The following is a 14,267-nucleotide window of genomic DNA, read 5'->3' as shown; positions in this document are numbered from 1 at the left end:
AGGGTTGTAGGGACGCCCCCCAGATGCGATCCAATAATTGAAATCTCGCGATCGTATGCACGATCGCGTAGTTTCAATTTGTCTACATCGGAACAGGTGTTCCGATGTAGGCACTTTAACCCTGTCACTAAAGGGTTAAATAGCTTAGCAAGTCGAGGGTTTATTTTAGACAACATGATATGAAAATATCTGCGAGAGCACAGAATTTATTTCTACAAATCACAGTTTACTAACGAGACAAGCAGATTTATTTAATTTTTGAGGTACATAACGTGAGCCATTTATGGAACATGACATAACATTAACACGAAAATATTCAACTTATTTTAAAGGAAACCTCTTCCAGCAGTGGGACATTAATAAATAGACTGTTTATTGTGCACAATTAGCAGAAAGAATCTTTGGTGCAACAGCCATACATAAATACATACATATATTACTCTTATACACATTAGTATTTTAAATTGACTAGAAAAGTTTAGAGCATTTCTTTTTTGGTAATAAGCTGTAATGAAACAACGGCAGATGGACGACCAAGGAGCAAATAACCATCTGACCCTCACTCTGTTACTAAAATAAACCAATAGAGAGATAGACGCTCTCAAGCGGCAGTTGTACAGACTTCCTCGTCATTACAGGGTTATTAATCCCGGATCAACATGAGAAGATTTTTATTTTACTCAATGACATCTGCACAATTTAAACCAGTTTCATCATCTTAAAGGGACATTCCGGTGAAAATTTAAATGCACATAGATGAATTAAATCTTTGAATAGAAACATATTTGCAATATACAGTATCGGCAAAAATTCTTCTAGTAAAAGTTATCACTGTTTTAGTGTTAGCATTTTTCTCTGCACGTGCATGTGAAGCATATCTAGATATTCTCAGTGTACCAGAATGTTAAATACTGCAGCTGCTCAGAGCACAAGTGGGGCTTGTATCATGTCAGCAATTAACAAACTGAGTCATTACCAGATGGTACAATCACCTTAGGTTCTATGAGCAAGTGTCGTGTTTAAAATGCTGGTGCACGGTGCATACTTAAATACACTTTTGAAACAGCCATAGCTTTTGTCAGAAGCATTTCTGCTAATAAATGTATATTATAAAAAAATGCTTCTGTTCAAAACTCAAATGCATCCCTGTGAATTTCTTTTTTGACTGGAATGTCCCTTTAACATTAAACAAAGGTTTGATCGCTACTCACCATACTATTATTTTTCCTCCTGCCGCTCTGTTCATTTAACCCTTTACAGGTGCCAGACGGTGAAGCTCCGCCTCTTTATACTGGGGCTTAGATAGTCTTGTGACGGGAGTGGTGCACATGCACAGATTAGTGATGCTGTTGGCTCTAGTGCACAATACAGCTGTGAAACGCTGCATACGGCCTCCTCCTGTCACAGGGTGCAAGGATACGCGAGCTCCAAGCCGCTTCACCAGCGGGCCCCACTGTAAAGGGTTAAAATGACAAACAATATCACAGTGAGTAGTAACTACTCTGTCCCATTAAACGAGTCTAATTTCTAAGTATGTTTAACCCCTTTGTCGGCTGCAGGTCTCAGACAGCGCGAGGCAGGCAGAAATACCGCAGTCTCGCCGCTGTGCTCCTACAGCCCTGGAAGCACTATGGGTAGCCGAGGTACAGGCTGCGAAAGGGTTAAAGCACCAATTTGTACTGAATCCTATACAAGTGATAGTAGATGCCTCACAACACTAAGGGATAAATAAACATTGTCCATGCCTGACTTATTTTTGGGATTGCAACTGAACTTTGAAGCTTTATACAGAAATCCAAACAATCCTAAGAAAAGGAACAAGAATCTAACAAACAATGTGATGTACAAGGAAGTAACTGGCAGTTGTATTCATTATTAACCCAAGAAGTGTACAGGAAAGGAACCTAATGCCACTTGTCATTGTGCATACTATTCTATACTATTTGTAAGATTCCTACACCACATATAGTTCTTATATATGGGGCAGATAGGGGGTATTACAGTCGTCATCCTGCTACCTACATTGCACAATATAGAGGTAGGTTGTTAAAGTGACAGAGCCTGAGATACTAAATCATGTCACTTTGCCACACACCTTCATTTTGATTTGTAAAAATCTCTGTTATAATGAAATCTGTAATCCAAACTAACTGGTCGCTTGTGGCCCCGTGAGTTTGTCTCACAGACTTCAGCCGGCGAGCAGATCAGACACAAAATCAAAGTCTTGGAAAAGAATTTGATCAATAGCAGTCACTGGTCTGGGATCATCGGACGGAGAGAGCACTGGCTTCTGCGCTGTGAATTCTTCATCAAAATTCTTCACGTCATAAGGATTGTTTAGTAACGGGACAAAGGGCGGCTTTACCTGACGGGCAAAAAGTGCGTCCCAGTCTAGATCCTGTGAGAAAATATGCAGTGTTAAAGGGATATCCTGATGCAAAATCTGCATGCTCTTACATCATATCATTATTGCATTTCTGATTTTAACTATAATACCCACAACAGAGTTAAACACATGGGTAAACTGCCACTGGGGAGATCTAGCATTGCAGCTCCCAAGTAAGACACAGCTGGTCAGCCAATCAGCGGCAGTTGGATGTAGCCGTCAGTCAAGGACATTTTCCTGCTGGGAAGCTGCAATGTTTGACTTTACCTGTGTGATTAAAGGGACATGATACCCAAATGTTGAAGCACTTGAAAGTGATGCAGCACAGCTGTAAAAAGCAGACTAGAAAAACATAATTTATGCTTTCCAGATAAATTCCTTTCCTTACTGGCAGGGAGAGTCCACAACTTCATTCCTTACTGTTGGGAAATACAACACCTGGCCACCAGGAGGAGGCAAAGACACCCCAGCCAAAGGTTTATATATCCCTCCCACATCCCCTATCCCCCAGTCATTCTTCAGAGGGAACAAGGAAAAGTAGGAGAAACATCAGGGTATAAAGGTGCCAGAAGAATATAAAAAGGGAGCAGCCCAACCAAAAATAAATTACGGGCGGGGTCGTGGACTCTCCCTGCCAGGAAGGAAAGGAATTTATCTGGTAAGCATAAATTATGTTTTCCTTTCAATAAGGCAGGGAGAGTCCACGACTTCATTCCTTACTGTAGGGAAAACTATACCCAAGCTCCAGGACACTGAATGAATAATTATTCTGAGGGCATCACAGCCTGCAAAACTTTTCTCCTAAAAGCTGCTTCAGCTGAAGCAAACCGATCAAACTTGTAAAATTTAGAAAAAGTGTAAGGAGGACCAGGTAACCGCCTTACAAATCTGATCCATAGAGGCTTTGTTCTAAAAAGCCCAGGAGGAAGCCACTGCTCTAGTGAAATGAGCCGTTATCCTCTCAGGAGGCTGACGCCCCGCTATCTCATAAACTAAGCGGATGACACTCCTCAACCAGAAAGATAGGGAAGTCGTAGTAGCCTTCTGCCCCTAACGCTTCACTGTATAGATGACAAACAAAGAGGAAGCCTGAAGATAGAATTTTAAGGCACAAACCACATCTAAATTGTCAGGCAAGCGTTCCTTCGCTGAAGGAGGATTAGGACACAAGGAAGAAACAGCAATTTCTTGATTAAAGTGCCATAAAATAGTTTGCATAAAAAAATTGTTTAAAAATTGCTGGCAAGTATTTTAAAATAATTTTCAAAAATAAGGAAAATTGGTTACAAAGCTGTGCTGTCTGGAGCAGATAACTCCCCCCCCCCCCTATCAATGTTTAGACAGAGGCATTGTATTTCAACTGAGTTCACAGCTTCTAGGCAAGCTCCAGCAGACAATCCCTATTCACTTCTGCATTTTACCAAAACAAAGGTGGCTATAGCTACAGCCATAAAAGGAATTGTATGGGGGGAGTTAGAGCTCTACAATTCAGAAACTAAAAAGAAAGGGTTAATGACGAGGCACTGCAGTATAAATTTGCAGGTAGAGTAATTAAAGTACATATTATATTATTTTGTCTCTATCCCAACTTGTTTTATGTCCCTTTAATGTTACGATCCGACACTACCTTAGGGAGGAACCCTAATTTAATATGTAAAACTGCCTTAGCATTGAAAACAAGATAAGAGGAGTCACATTGCAAAGCAGAAATCTCAGAAACTCTGCGCGCAGAAGCAATAGCCAGCAAAAAAAAGAACCTTCCAAGATAACAATTTAATGTCAACAGTATGCATAGGCTCAAACGGAGCCTGCTGCAAAACACTAAGAACAAGATTTAGGCTCCAAGGCAGAGCCCCAGATCTAAACACAGGTCTGATCCTAGTCAGAGCCTTAACAAAGGACTGCACATCCGGAAGCTCAGCCAATCTTTTGTGCAGTAACAGCGACAGGGCCAATATCTGTACCTTTAGGGAACTAGCAGATAGACTCTGCTCCAGTCCATCCTGGAGAAAAGATACAATTCTAGCAACCTTAACCTTATGCCAGGAAAAGCCACGCTCTTCACACGAGTACAAGTAAGTCCTCCACACCTTATAGTAGATACGACGAGTAACTGGCTTACGAGCTTGAACCAGAGTGTCGATAACACTCTCAGAGATCCCTCTCTTGGCTAAGACTAAGCGTTCAATCTCTACGCAGTCAGCCTCAGAGAATCTAGATTTTGATGAATGAAGGGACCCTGTATCCGCAGATCTCTGCGACAAGGTAACCTCCACTGAGGAGAGGACACCCCCACCAGATCCGCAAACCACGTCCTTCGCGGCCATGATGGAGCAATTAGAATCACTGATGCTTGCTCCTGCTTGATGCGAGCAACCACACGAGGGAGAAGCGGTAATGGAGGAAAAAGATATGAGTCTGAACCTCCATGGTGCAGATAGGGCATCTATCAATTCCGCCTGAGGATCCCTCGACCCGTACCTGGGTAGCTTGGTATTGATGGGGGATGCCATGAGATCTATCTCCGGCATCCCCCACTCGCTGCATATCTCTGCAAACACCTCGGGTGGAGAAACCATTCCCCTGGGTGAAAAGATTGCCAGCTGAGGAAGCCCGCTTCCCAGTTGTCCACACCCAGAATGTGGATTGCTGACAGCGTACATCTGTGAGTCTCTGCCCACTCTAGTATCCGAGATACTTCTTTCATCACCAAGGAACTTCTCGTTTCCCCCTGATGGTTGATGTAGGCAACCGAGGTTATATTGTCTGATTGGAATCTGATAAACTGTGACAAACCCAGAAGGGGCCAAGCCTTCAAGGCATTGAAGATTGCCCAGAATTCAAATATATTGATCAGAAGGGAGGACTTTTCTTGGGACAGATGATCTGGACAGAGCCACCAAGACAGATCTGAATGGTCACCGTACCATTGTCTCAGCATGCATAATTGTAAGGGTCTGAGATGGAATCTGGCAAAAGGAATGATGTCCATACAGGACACCATGAGTCCAATCACTTCCATAAACTGAGCCACTGAGGGTCTCAAGGAGGCCAAGACATGCAGTAGTTAGTTTGCAACATCTCTAATCTGTGAGGAATATTCTCATGGATATGGAGTCTATTTTTGGCCCCAGGAAATTCACCATTGTACTTGGAGTAAGAGAACTCTTTTCCAAGTTTATCTTCCATCCATGTGATCGAAGAAGAATGAGAAGGGACTCCGAATGTTCTTCCACTAGACAAAAAGATGGTGCCTGCACCAAGATATCGTCCAGGTAAGGCGCCACTGCAATACCTTGTGTTCTGGCAACGTCTAGAAGAGCCCCCAGAACCTTCGAAAATATCCTTGGAGCAGTAGCTAGGCCAAACGGAAAAACTATGAACTGGAAGTGCTGGTCCAGAAAGGCAAACCTCAGGAACTAAAAATGATCCCTGTGTATCGGAACGTGAAGGTATGCATCCTTCAGGTCTATGGTGGTCATAAACGGTCCTTCCTGAACCAGAGGAAGGATTGACCATATTGTCTCCATCTTGAAAGAGGGAATACTCAGAAACTTGTTTAGGCACTTTAAGTCCAGAATTGGATGAAAAGTTCCCTCCTTCTTTGGAACCACGAAAAAGTTTTGAATAAAACCCCAAACCTCTTTCTGCTGTAGGTACCGGGACAATTACTCCTAGAGAGGAGAGATCCTGTACGCAACCTAAGAAGGCAACCCTCTTTTCTGGTCTTGTAGACAGACTGGAGAGTAGGAATCTGCCCCTGGGCGGATGAGACTTGAATCCTATCCTGTATCCTTGAGATACAACCTCCAGGACCCAAGGATCCTGTACATCCTGGAACCAAGTGTCTGAAAAAAGAGACAGTCTGCCCCCTACTCAATCCGATCCCGGATCGGGGACCGCACCTTCATGCTGATTCGTTCTCGGTGGGCTTCTTAGTTTGTTTGGACTTATTCCAGGACTGAGCTGGCTTTCAAGTACTCTTAGGCTGCTCGGACTTGGATGAGTGTTGCTATCGTCGTGATTTGTCAGAACGAAAGGAACAATAATTAGGCAATTGCTGTTCCTTAGGCCTATTTTTCTTATCCTGCGGTAGGAAGGCACCTTTCCCTCCGGTAACCGTAGAAATAATGGAGTCCAGCCCTGGACCAAATAAAATCTTCCCCTTGAAAGGAAGAGAAACTAGTCTAGATTTAGAAGTCATATCCGCAGACCAAGACTTCAACCAGAGAGCCCGACTGGCTAGGACCTCAAAGCCAGAAGCCTTTGCATTTAGGCGAATAATCTGCATATTCGCGTCACAGGTGAAGGAGTTAGCAATTCTCAGAGCCTTAATTCTCTCCTGAATATCCTCGAGGGGAGTCTCCACCTAAATGAGCTCCAATAGAGTGTCTCACCAGTAGATAGCTGCTCCAGCGACCGCGGCTACAGTGGTTGAAATAAAAAACCTGTATGTTGAAACATCTTCCTCAGAAAGGTTTCCATTTTCTTATCCATATGCTCTCTAATAAGAAGAACTATCCTCCAGAAGGATAGTAGTACGCTTAGCCAGTGTAGAAAAAGCGCCATCCACCTTAGGAATGGACCCCCACAAATCTAATTAAGAGTCAGGGACTGGGAATCATGTTTTAAAAGTAGACAAGGGGGAAAAAGAAGTTCCTATTCTTTGCCATTCGTTACTAATAATGTTCGCCATCTTAACTGGCACAGGAAAAGTCAGAGGGACCTTCCTGTCTTCATAAACCCTGTCTAATTTAGGGATCTTAGGATCCTCAGGGAGTGTAGCCTCTGGAACCTCTAGCGTAGACAGAACCTCCTTTAATAAAAAACACAGATGCTCAATTTAAAATCTAAAGGAGGTTTCCACCGCTGAAGGAGGTTTAGAAACTGAAGTCTCCGACCCTCTGAAGCTACAGAGGTTAACTTATCCTTGGATAGCTGGGACATAGTAGCTAAATCCGATAAATATTTAGATGACTCTAGGTCAGGAAAAGTATGTTTAACCTTTCTCGTACGTTTGCTAGAGTGAGGTAAGAGCCACAGACACTGCTGATTGTAATTTTGCGGTCCACCGGAAAAAAGCCCCCTCCAGATGTAGGATTAGTTAAGCCGCGGGGAACTGCATGTGGAGTGGGTAGTGTAGAAAGGGTAGTAATCTCTCCGGACACAGATTCTTGAGAGGTAGATAACTCAGAGGGGCTAATAGCGCTATGAGGAGTATTAGCAGGCTTGTCTCCCTTCTTAGACTTTAGAACATTGCTTAGGCAAATGGAACAAAATTGAGCAGGCGGGCAAACCACAGCCTCTTCACAATATAAACAGGAATTAATAATCAGTACAGAAAGAGCGGAACCTTCTAATGTAATATCAGAGTCCTTCATAGCTAAGATATATTAACAGAAAGACAGACAAAAAGTAAACGCTTTTATTAAAAAAACTGGCACCTTTATAATCCCAATTGCTGGGGCACTCACCACCTTTTAGACCCAGACAGCTAACATTGAAAACGCTCTCCTTAGGAGTGATGTCCGCAGTAGGATCGTAGGAAAATGAAAAGACCGCACCTGGTCACGTGGTGCATAGGACAGGACTTCCCCTGCTATGAAAAAGGTGCCAAGCTATTATGAGCTGCGCAACACTCAAAAACTAAAGTTAAACCTGTTTGTTCCAAGCCAAAAACATACAGTTTATGAGCCCAAAAACGCTCACATTAAAGCAGTTATAAATAACCCCTAGCTGTTCAACTAATCTCCCTTAAGGAGATATTAACCCATGATCCTATCAAGGCATAAAGGAGACACACTGTGACCCTGTATAGCAAACGTGTATATATATATATATATATATATATATATATATACACAGTATATATAAAAAACGGTCTTACCCTCCAGGATCCATGCTGTGGAACAGGCAGAGTCTCTCAAGTGTGACAGTTTTGCGGTGACGCTTCTGACATGGACTTGAGTGTGTAACAGCAAGCAGTGAAACTTGTCAACACTAATTGCTCAGGAGCTGTTAGGCGACAGTCTGGATGGGTTCGCAGAAAAACTTTCCCTGCATCTCCAGACTTTCATCAATACTCTCACTGAGAGGTTGACATGATTACTTAAAACTCCAGTCCTTTCTTGAAGGGAACATACCCATTACAGGACTATCCAAATCTTCTGACACTTCTCTGCCAACTCCTATAGTGACGAAAGGCAAAGAATGACTGGGGGATAGGGTAAGTGGGAGGGATATTTAAGCCTATGGCTGGGGTGTCTTTGCCTCCTCCTGGTGGCCAGGTGTTGTATTTCCCAACAGTAAGGAATGAAGTTGTGGACTCTCCCTGCCTTACGGAAGGAAATATAACCTGAACATCTCTATGTAAAAATGGAAGGTATTTTACCTCACAATTTCATCAGTAGCACCATCCTATTGTAAGGGGATTTTAAGCAGCCAATCAGGAAGCTAGACCCAGGACTTGCAAGGGAGTGTGCATCTGGCATATGCAGGCACAGTCATGCTATTTCTCACCTCAGCTTAAAGGGACATTATACACTCATTTTTTATTTGCATAAATGTTTTGTAGATGATCTATTTATAAAGCCCATAAAGTTTTTTTGTTTTTTTATATGTATAGTTCTGCTTATTTTTAAATAACATTGCTCTGATTTTCTTTATAGTAGTATCTATTACATGAAATTATATGAAAACATAATTTATGCTTACCTGATAAATTTATTTCTCTTGTGGTGTATCCAGTCCACGGATCATCCATTACTTGTGGGATATTCTCCTTCCCAACAGGAAGTTGCAAGAGGATCACCCACAGCAGAGCTGCTATATAGCTCCTCCCCTAACTGCCATATCCAGTCATTCGACTGAAAACAAGCAGAGAAAGGAGAAACCATAGGATGCAGTGGTGACTGTAGTTTAAAATTAAAAAATAGCTGCCTTAAAATGACAGGGCGGGCCGTGGACTGGATACACCACAAGAGAAATAAATTTATCAGGAAAGCATAAATTATGTTTTCTCTTGTAAGGTGTATCCAGTCCACGGATCATCCATTACTTGTGGGATAAAAATACCAAAGCTAAAGTACACGGATAAAGGGAGGGACAAGGCAGGCGCTTAAACGGAAGGCACCACTGCCTGTAAAACCTTTCTCCCAAAAATAGCCTCCGAAGAAGCAAAAGTATCAAATTTGTAGAATTTTGAAAAAGTATGAAGCGAAGACCAAGTCGCCGCCTTGCAAATCTGTTCAACAGAAGCCTCATTTCACCACTTTCCTCTTACTACCTCCATGCTTGTTGAGAGTTGCAAAAGAATGACTGGATATGGCAGTTGGGGGAGGAGCTATATAGCAGCTCTGCTGTGGGTGATCCTCTTGCAACTTCCTGTTGGGAAGGAGAATATCCCACAAGTAATGGATGATCCGTGGACTGGATACACCTTACAAGAGAAAAGGAGTGTATACTGTCCCTTTAAGGAAGTTTACTGAGAAATCTCATATGATCACAGTAAAGCAAAGTGTGACACAGGACTGATGAAGTTGATTGGATGTTTTTTTGTCACAGTGTAGATAACAGTAAAATGACTTATGCTGGTTAGCTGAGGAAACTGAGGTAAAATATCTGTTTTTTACACAGAGATGTGATATCTTGTCAGCTTTTTACAGTACTTTTATGAGATTTACCTTTGTGGTATATGTCTCTTAAAGGGACATAGTGCAGAATTATATAACATTATCTTAGTAGTAACTTCATTAATTAAAAGCATTGTCAGTTTTCTTTAGTGTAAAGTTGGACTCCACTCCAGACTCTAATGAGCGGGTCTTGGATTTCCAAAGCGATTTGTGGGCTTGCTGGCTAGTCACAGCACGCCCAAACGCGCCATTGGACTGAATGTAGCTCGCTCGCTCCCTCTACTAGACCAGAGCGGATCTTGGGGGCGGGCTGGAGTATATTTGTTCATGAGTGAGGAAAGGTAGGGTGGGGCAGCATTGGTGAGGGCTTTGTAGGTCAGGGTAAGAATTTTGAATTTAATTCTGCTGTGAATGGGGAGACAGTGAAGGGACTCACAGAGAGGTGCAGCAGAAACAGAGCGTTGAGAGAGGTGGATTAGCCTTGCAGATGCATTTAGAATTATTGAAGAGGAGAGAGGCGGGAGAGAGGGAGGCCAGATAGTAAGTTATTACAGTAGTCAAGTCGGGAAATTACCAGGGAGTGGATTAGCTGTTTAGTAGTTTCAGCACTCAGAAACGGACGAATTGTGGAGATACTGCATAGGTGGTTGCGGCAGGATGAAGAGAGCAATTGGATGTGGGAAATGAAGGACAGATTTGAGTCAAGTGTGACTCAGAGGCAGCGGACTTGGGGTGATGGGGAGATAGTAGTGCCGCCAACAGTGATAGAAAAATTAGAAACTGTAGTAGAGTTAGAGGGGGGATTAGAAGTAGTTCAGTCTTGGAAATGTTTATTTTTAGGTGGTGAGAGGCCATCCAGGAGGAAATGCCAGATAAGCAGTTGCTGATGTGAGAATTGACAGAAGGAGAGAGTGCAGGGTTGGAAAGGCAGATCTGGGTATCGTCAGCATAGAGGTGGTAGTTGAAGCCATAGCTGTTGATGAGTTTACCCAGTGAAGAAGTGTAAATAGAGAAGAGTAGAGGACCCAGGACACAGTCTTGAGGTACTCCAACAGACAGAGGCTATGGAGAGGAGGAGTCACTAGCAAAAGAGACGGAGAAGGATCTGTTAGAGAGATGAGAGTGAATCCAGGAGAGCGGAGAGTCCGTAGGAGGAGATGGTCAACAGTGTCAAAGACAGCAGAGTGGTTAAGTAAGATGAGTATAGAGTAGTAGCCTCTGTTTTTAGCAGAAAGGAGGTCGTTAGTAACCATGGTGATGGCAGTCTCAGTTGAGTGTTGGGGACGGGAGCCAGATTGCAGGGGGTCGAGCAATGAGTTGGAGGACAGGAAGTGGGTTCGGTGATCAACAGCTAGTTTTTCAAGGATTCTTTAATCTAGCGTGAGCAATGATATGGGGCATTAGTTTGCAGGGGAGTTAAGAGTCAAGGGAGGGTTTTTTGAGGATGGGGTGACCTTTGCATGTTTGAAGGAGGCAGGGAATGAGCCGGTAGAAAGGGATAGGTTGAATATATGAGTAAGAGCCGGAGTGAGGGTGGGAGACAGAGAAGGTATTAGATGTAAAGGAATAGGGTCAAGTTTGCAGGTAGTGAGGTGTGAGGATGGCAATAGGGAAGCCACTTCACTCTCAGTGGTTGGGAGGAGGGTGCAGAGAGTGGCAGAGGGGGTGACTGGGGGTGACTGACCAGTGGGTACGTGCTTGATGGTTATACTAATGATGGTCAGCATAATAATAATATTAAGATAGATCCTAGTAGACAATACAGGGGAGTGAATATAATTGTTCATATGACTTGTGAATGTGTGAAAGAAGATACTGATAGCTAGCGCTGCGGAATCTGTTGGTGCTCTACAAATAACTGATAATAATAATAGCAACTGAAAAGAATTATTCATCTAAGTGACTTGTGAATGTGTATTGGGTGATATGTAGCTAGATAGTAGTAATATAATTCTCCTATCAGTGGAGTCCAACTTTACACTAAAGAAAACTGCCAATGCTTTTCATTTATGAAGTTACCGCTAAGATGATGTTATATTTCATTCTGTAAGTTTAGTGTCCCTTTAAATCACTGTGCAGGTATCTGGATGGTGCCTGCAAACAACTAGTTAATTCACTCAGTCACTGCCAACAGCTGCTACAAAACAAAAATATCCTTTAGTTAAGTTCTTATTATGCTCCCATTTTAATGGGCACACCACCTGGCTAAAATGTAAGTCCATACTACGCTAAAATTAGCAAATATTACATTTTTAAATTTTTGTTGCACACATTATCAGTAAATCAGTTTATGTTAAATTATGCAGTGCATTTGTGCTTTGGATAGCTTAAAGGGACATTAAGCACTGTTATTTTATAAGCATAAGAACTGCCATAATGAAATCTGTCTCACTACATTCATGTGCTGATGTGTTTGCACATGAACTCTCCATCAGATACCTGCAGTGTAGGTTCCATAATCGCAGCACCATGATTAGAGGGAGGTGAATGAAATATATTTTGTGTTTGGTGTCCATTGAAATAACAGAAAGGGGTAAATGTATTATCCGTTCAGGATCGCAAGTAGTTAACTTGTCCGTCTGCAATCGCCACTTGCGATGTTTCATCGTAGGGTGACATTTAACATAGCACAAGAGGACTTATTTGCAATGCCGCCCCCTGCACTAGAGCAGGGCATGTCAATCACCCAGAACAAACGAGTGTCGGGCGATTGAGCGTGCCACTTCTGAGGTGATGGAGAAGAAAAAAAGAAGCAGTTTTAGCTTTTGAGAGTCTGCTCCGCCGAAAAAGCTTAATACATTTACCTAAAACTGTTCTAATACTGCAAAGTATTACGCTGCCCCCAACACGGCCACTTCATAATGCCACCCAAATTAGTAACAATTCAAGTTCAAACCCTTGTAATAGAAGGAAGTTTCATGTACCTGGTAGAAAGGCTGTGTTTTTATCTCCTCTGCATCACCGGCCCCTGCCCCTAACCTGCGTTCAGGATTTTTCCGTAGAAGCTGAAAAACAGGTCATGTATAATTTTTAAATCCTGATAAAAAAAAGATTGTGAAACCGCTTGTATTCGCTAAGATTTCACCTGTTACTATGGTACAGACCTCAACTTAGATTTGTTTTTATGAGATAACGGTACCTTCCTTATGATGTTGATCGATTCATTAGATAAAAATCGTGGGTATCGCACTTCTTCATTGACGATACTGTCAAACACTTCTTCTTCATCATCCCCAGGAAACGGGCACTGAAAAGGTATCCGAAAACACACAAGAAGGTAACAGTCAGCACTGCAGTATTTAACGGGACATAAATAACTTGTAATAAAAGCATGTTTCTGCAGTCTAGAGTCATATACCAGCATAGTCTGAGCAGTATTAGAACAGATTAACACCTTGTTTGCTGCAATATACATAAACGTGCAAGTGGCTCCCCGACATTTCTCCAATGTTGATGTCAACACCAGAAAAATACTGTTACCCAGCAGCCCCCAAGAGGCAAGTAACCAATAACAGAGGCCCCTTGCACAGTAATCAGTGCAATACGCAGTGATCACATGTTAAACAAATTACGTGTATAAAGGTCTTTTCCTGGGTGAAAGTATAACTATTTGTAATATTGCCACCTATTGAGTATCTATATTATACCACTGCTTTTATATAGCCACCTACAGATGTGATTTCACCTACAGATACCTACAGTATACAACAGAGCTTTTTTGACCGTGATATTGCACCCTATAAATTATCTGCATTATATCAAATAACTTTTTAAAGGCTAATCTTTTTTCTAATATTGCCACCTATAGATTGTGTTTTTCACCTTTAAACTATCTATACCACAAAGAGGGTTTTTAAAAGCTATTCTATTTTATTTCTAATATTGCCACCTATAGATTGCTGATCTACTAATCATTTTCACACATTGATTAGCTAAATGGGCTAATTACAAGAGGTGCGCTACCGTTAGCGTGCACGACATAAGAGTATCGTGAGCGTGTAATTTGCACGCGTATTACAAGTTGAAGGTAAAAGCAGTCACTTGAGTGCTATAGAATTTAACGCATGTCGGGTTAGTGTGACTGCAGACCTCGCGTAAAGCGATAGGGATATAAAAAAAAAAGTTGCACCAAACACAACAAATACATTACAAAATAAACTGTTACACTCATATTAACACTATCTGTTCACATAAATGTTAATAATAATATTTTATAAGGGTTCAAAAGTTATATGGCCATGTAATTGACT

The 14,267-nt window shown here is 42.1% G+C and overlaps 1 protein-coding gene across 1 annotated transcript in view; it reads right to left on the bottom strand.

The window, feature by feature from the left end:
- Positions 1-225: 225 nt before the first annotated feature.
- The window catches only part of PKN3 (protein kinase N3), a 208,445-nt gene continuing 194,403 nt past the window's right edge, over positions 226-14,267 (bottom strand). Inside the window, exons 19-21 of the mRNA XM_053696004.1 lie at positions 13,157-13,264; positions 12,942-13,022; positions 226-2,398 (exon numbers count right to left, since the gene is read on the bottom strand). Of these exons, the coding sequence (XP_053551979.1) occupies positions 2,189-2,398; positions 12,942-13,022; positions 13,157-13,264 (399 nt within the window). The 3' untranslated portion in view covers positions 226-2,188. The remainder of the gene's footprint in view (positions 2,399-12,941; positions 13,023-13,156; positions 13,265-14,267) is intronic.

Source organism: Bombina bombina, chromosome 12 (assembly GCF_027579735.1).
Source record: "Bombina bombina isolate aBomBom1 chromosome 12, aBomBom1.pri, whole genome shotgun sequence".
NCBI lineage: Eukaryota > Metazoa > Chordata > Amphibia > Anura > Bombinatoridae > Bombina > Bombina bombina.
Note: the sequence above shows the minus strand (reverse complement) of the source record. Positions and strands in the feature narration are given on the sequence as shown.